We start from the raw sequence: 6,000 nt of genomic DNA, 5'->3' as shown, positions 1-6,000 counted from the left end.
TAATAGAAAACAATAAAAAAACAAACATTTAATAAAAAAGAAAAAAAAGGAAAGCAATTTAGGGAAAGAGAAGAGGAAAAAAAATTAATTTACAAAATAAAGACCAGGGACAAAACCCTTGTGAAATATTAATGCTGCCCTTTTCAGAGTTAGTACCCACTTTGCATTTAACACTGCCAACATCACCACTGACTCCCCATGACCCTTAAGTGAATCAGAGGGATAACATGTAAACAGATGAATGGACAATGTTGGTCCATTTGTGAAATTAGCATCACTTCCTTCCATTCAGGGATCTGAATGTGTTTGGTACATTTTCGACATCAGCAGCAGTTTGGACTAAACTCACTACTTAACTTTGCCTCCCCAGAGTAGAAGATTAACCTTTCCATAGGGCACAAATGATAACTTTCATGACTCCATTCTACAATGCACAGTTAGTTGTCAACCATATGTGGGTTACTTGATACTAATCAAATGATAGTCACATATCTCAAAAAAATCATAAAAATTAATTCAAACTTACAATTTCTATCTAAGAATAACCACATCTTCACAACTCCAGTCTTAATGGAAAACTACAAACCTCTTTGAAAAATTTAAGTCTGGCTTTCACTATTTCACAACTCAGAATTGCCCTTAGCTGGTTGTGTTAACAGTATTTTGACTTCAGTTCAAAACAAGGAGTATTACAGTCATATTTTTTAGATTTAAGCATAACTTTTAATGTTTTGTCAAACCATTTAATCCCAGGTGTTCGGAAATATCTAAAGAACTAACAGATGTTGTATGCACATGTTGCATAGCAGTTTTATTGTTTCTTTATTTGTAAACAGATTAATGTGCTCTAAGCTTGCCTTTATGGAAAAATGCTTTCTAAGAATGCACTTGATTTAAATGAGGTGAATATTGAGGGTATTAAACCACAAAAAAGAAAATTCTAAAAAAATGTGCTAAGCCACTGAAATATAAGGACAGTGCTTGAAGAAGAAACATTAAAGATGACATCTGTATCTCCACTGATACAGAGTGAGACAGTATCTTTTAAGAAAAGGTTAACCATTGGTTCTGGCATTGATGGTCCTGACATTGCTACATTGTTACTGACAGTTTTCAGAACTGTAAAACTACTTATTTACTGACACTGAGAAATGTTATTGTTTACTTTATGTATGTGTAACCTAAGTATGAAATTATTAGCATTGCAGACTTCTAAAAATTCTCTATGCTGCCTGTGTTTATTTCATATAACTGTGCAGAAGGATGACTGATGTGCCCTATGGCTTCCTTTGTCCAATAATAATAATAAATTTTATTTATATTGCACTTTATATTTTAGCAATTCCAAAGTGCTACAGAGTAAAAATAGAATAATAAAATAAAAAAGAACAGAAGAGTCTATAAAATACTTTAACAAAATGACTTTCTAAAAAGATGAGTTTTTAGGTTTCGCTTAAAGGCCTCAGTCGACTGTGGGGCTCTCAGGTAATCAGGGAGGGCATTCCACAGCCTCGGCGCCACCGATGAAAACGCCCTGTCACCCATGCTGCTGAGCTTAGTTCTGGGGACTTGAAGAGTGTTAGTGAGTACAGAGCGGAGGGAACGTAAGGAGTTATGGGGGGTAAGGAGTTCCTGTAGATAAAGAGGGGCATGTCCATAAATGCACTGATGGGTAAGAAGGGAGATCTTGTACTCTATTCTGAATGAAACAGGGAGCCAGTGAAGGGTTTTGTCCAAGTAGGTCAAAGCTGACTTAAAGAGAATGACATATTTTTAGTGCCTAGTTAACAAGTCTTTAATTTGGAATTGACACGATAGATCCACTATGGAGCAACATGCCCACCTCAGGAATATATGGGTCTGTGTGTCTAACAAGGGGGGTAGGGGAATGTCAGTCTTCCCAAGTAGTGAGTCAAACAGCCTGGCTATTAAGTGATAGTTTTCAAATGTTTATTCAATTATTTTGGTCAAGGATGCTGTTGAATTTTACTTCATACAGCTTTAATAATGAACATTATCCCAAATTTCTTGACGCTTATCAGGGGTGTCAGTTAAAGTCACACTGCTTACCACAACAGACCAGTATCTAACCTATAGGCATTCTACTTGACCTCTATACTGTACTTGGAAACATTTCCATTTCTGAAGCATGAAAGAGTTCACTCTACAGTATTTCAGTAGTCTAATAATTTTGTGCAGAGTTGAGTGAAAGTCATCTGCTGTAAAGAATGGTGTAACAGAACTTGAAAGAGAACCGATTTGTTATATGAGAGGCTGTGAGGAAGTAATGGTGTGTGGAAACTGGTTGACTTTCTTAAACTGAACATTAATTCAGGTCTTTCCAATGACAATAAGATACCATACATGAAAAATAAACATGTGTAAGGGGAGCTGGTTGTTGGAGTGCATCTCTGTCTCATATGTAATTCATCAGATTCCTTTTGCTCACCGAGGTGCTACAATCCTGCAGTGTTTCTCTAATGTCAGGTTAAATTATAAGAGTAATGTATACACTAAACTTCTTCTATTTGATAGGATTTTATGCTTGATGATGTCAGGATCAACTTTGGCTGTAGGTGGCTAAAATGTGTTTTAGAATATACTTTATGTTACAATTGTCAGTAGTTCCTTGCATCTGTGTTTGATAAAATTTCCTATAACGAGGAAACAAAACCAATGCAATGCATACAAAAATAAACTTAACTTCGAATGACATTCTGTAATAGGATGCACTCGTTCAAAATGGGGGGAGGGGTTTAAAAAGAAACAATTACTGTGCAGCGTGTTATTTGTCAGGCTGGAGGAAACCCGCACAAACCTCAGAAGAGGAGATGGCATCTCGGACTATGCATGAGATCAACCGTTGTAGAGCAAAAATATTACCTGCTTGTAGTCGACATCAAGCTCAACAGACAGCATTCCTTAAAGTTATAACTATTTTTGTACGGATTCAGGCGACACACACTTGTCTTTGATGTTGGACTATTTCAAGAACAGCAGAAAGTCACTTCTCTGTCTATTGAGCGGATCAAAAATAGTAGAAACCCCTAGCTCAGCCTGGGAGGCCCAGGGTGTGATGAGATTTGACCTCCGTGCTAATTTTAGGCATGCCTACTGGGATAGCCTCTTACTATGGCTTGCCTTTGTTGCTGGGTGACACGGCACGCTGTAATTCATTCCTTCCGATACTTTGGAATCCACACTTTTGAAATCCAGGTCCAACATTCTCCTTTTAAGGGCAACAGTATGCATGACGTAATTTGGGATGAGCGCGCTTCTCTAGCAAACCCGATGGAAGGTGGCACCCGTAAGCATTGAACAGAGACACGGCGATTATCCAATCAGAAATGGCAACTAAAAGTAGCAGCGCTTCATCATTGGCCAGGAGGCGGCACCTTTTTTCCTCCTCTTATCGTAGGTTGCTCCCCCTCTCCGTGCCTGCATTGGAGATTTTCTGTAGTTGCTGGCTGCAGGGAGTAGAGCGCTGTAGTTTCACTTAAGAGGGAAACTAACCGGGAAAGGGCCTCTACAGTTTCGCTGGTTTCTCTATTTGGTTTTTTTTTTATTTTTCCCCAACAGGCACCTAGTGCAATTCAAAGTTAGTAACATCAACAAAAATTGTAGTTCACGTTTTTTTTTTCTTTTAGTCCCCTTTTTTGTTTTTCTTGTTAACGGAGCGGATTTAAGTTTTTCAAGATGCCGGTTTTTCACACCAAGACCATAGAGAGTATCCTGGAGCCTGTGGCTCAGCAGATATCCCATCTGGTGATAATGCACGAAGAAGGGGAGGTGGATGGAAAAGCAATTCCAGACCTAACGGGACCCGTGGCCGCAGTGCAAGCGGCTGTCAGCAACCTCGTCAGGGTGAGTCGAGCGTTCCTGTCACGCAGCGCGATAGTCCGGCTTGGATTACCTGCGCCCTGCAGCGCCAGGAACCCGAGAGCTGACGGTTTTATTTAGTCTAATCTGTGGCATTGGGGAGTCTTTTTTTAAATCTCTTTATGCCTTCTTAATAGGCTGCCTCGGCGGAAGGAGGTACACCATAGAGGACACTAAAAAACTTTTTTTTTTAATTATTGTAAACGTTGGTGGTAGCATTCTACAGACACACCTTTTTCAGCGGATGCTGTTCAAGGTGTTAATGGTGTCTCCTTGTGGCAACGCAGCGAAACGATAAAATAACGTTTAGAAACTAAGCGCATTCGGGTCTGTTCAGTTCAAGATAGTGCGGTTTGTTTGAGCGAAAACGCTGCGAGTTCACAACACTGTTAGCCTCCGCAGCGAGGGTCCACTGTGTACGAAAATCTCTCACCGTGCTGGCTGAAAGTTTATCAGTGGGTCATTTTGTCTATCCTTTAACTGGGGAACAAGGAGGCGTGTCTTTGGCTTTACTAATCATGAAGCCAACGTTTCTTAGTATGCGTATGATACTGTCCCAGCCTGCCTGATTCCGCTTGTCTACTCTCACGTGGTGTCCCATACCAATGGTAGTATAACCGTGTACAAGCCTTAATAATTTAAATAAATGGGATAAACATGAATACATATAAAGGCTAAAACAATAGAAATAATAATTATTATTATATGGGGTAATCGGTTTGTATTATATTTTACACCTGGTAGAAACAAACTTTGGTAATCTGTACCCAAAGCCAGTGCAGTGTACACCTTTCTCTTTAATGACACGCGTTCAAATTAGGGGAGTTTAATATCGCCAATGTTGGCATCATAACTTGAACAAAATACCAGCTTTCACAGAATATGATCACCCCCAGTTTATTGTCATTAATTCAACTTTCAACATGCAAGTTTAAAGACAAAGTAAGCCCAGACCTAATTCTGGGCTCAAACATCAGTAAAATAGCAGTATGGGAAAGTATTCTGATTGCCCAACTTGCATATACAGCGTGAAAGCAGTGCTTTATTTCATAAAGACGTAGGTGGTTCCAAGTTATCTTTGGTGTTTGACTTGTACATGAATAACACATACTCCCATTTTTTTCAGCAGCACAGTGTTCCAAGTCAGCTATGTATTCTGTGTTTAATGCATTAATTACGTTGCACTGTAGCTGTTAGTGTTATACCAGTAACTGGAAATTAAATAATAATTGTCAGGTCTGTGGTATTTAATTTCTCTTACCTTTTTGGTGTCCCATATATACATTAACATGAGCAATAGTAAACATACATTGTAAGTACATAATTTGTTGTATTCTTGAGTATTAATTGGATTGCACATTCTTTTCATACCACTACAAAAGATGGTAAAGTGTGATACCAATTTGTCTTTAGCACTTTCCCAGAATACATGTCGTGTTATCAGATATAATAAACTAATTTCCAAGTTGAATTCATGCAGGTTTTTTTTTCCTATAGATTTGCTTTAATTTATAATCAAATAAGTATCACCATCAAAGATTGCTTTCGGTTTTACACATCTTACTGCAAATCAAAGGGTGTCAACAATTGTTATTTTGTGTGGAAAAACATCTTCTGAGAATATAATTGGACTAAACGTTTATGATGATTGGATTTGTTTTAATGTCATGTTTCCAAATTAAATATTCATTATTTGCTTGTGAAATGATTAATTTTAGAATGTGTTTGATATAGGACAGTGGGAATGTGAACGTTAAAACTATCCTGTGCATTTCATGTGTATTGCACCATTTTTTTCTGTTTATGATTTAAACATTGTTGTGTGTTTATGTTGCACATATTATAATCATGATTATTGTGTAGTTTGCTGTAGTCATAAATGGCTCTACCCCTAACAGAAGTATACTGAAAAGTTCATCCATTTATATTTTGTGTGAGTTTACTTCATTTAGTATAGCATTGTGGGGAGCTGAGGTTTATGCCAGTAATTGTGGGTGCAAGAACAGAACCAACACTGGGCATAATGCCAGTCTGTCATAGGGCTCAGCAGGTCAAATTTGTGGTGCTAGTATTTTTTTCTGCTGTAGGAGGAGACCCATGTGAATAAAGGGAGAACATATG

General features: G+C 38.1%; 1 protein-coding gene across 2 annotated transcripts in view; it reads left to right on the top strand.

The window, feature by feature from the left end:
- The first annotated feature begins 3,436 nt into the window (after positions 1–3,436).
- The window catches only part of vcla (vinculin a), a 187,622-nt gene continuing 185,058 nt past the window's right edge, over positions 3,437–6,000 (top strand). Inside the window, exon 1 of one of the 2 annotated variants that reach the window (XM_051922957.1) lies at positions 3,437–3,864. In XM_051922957.1, coding sequence (XP_051778917.1) covers positions 3,697–3,864 — 168 coding nt within the window. In that variant the 5' untranslated portion in view covers positions 3,437–3,696. The remainder of the gene's footprint in view (positions 3,865–6,000) is intronic. The other variant, XM_051922958.1, reaches the window with a different exon arrangement.

The sequence above is a fragment of the Erpetoichthys calabaricus genome, chromosome 2 (assembly GCF_900747795.2).
Source record: "Erpetoichthys calabaricus chromosome 2, fErpCal1.3, whole genome shotgun sequence".
Lineage (NCBI taxonomy): Eukaryota > Metazoa > Chordata > Cladistia > Polypteriformes > Polypteridae > Erpetoichthys > Erpetoichthys calabaricus.
The sequence above is the reverse complement of the archived record's forward strand: the minus strand, read 5'-3'. Positions and strand labels throughout refer to the sequence as shown.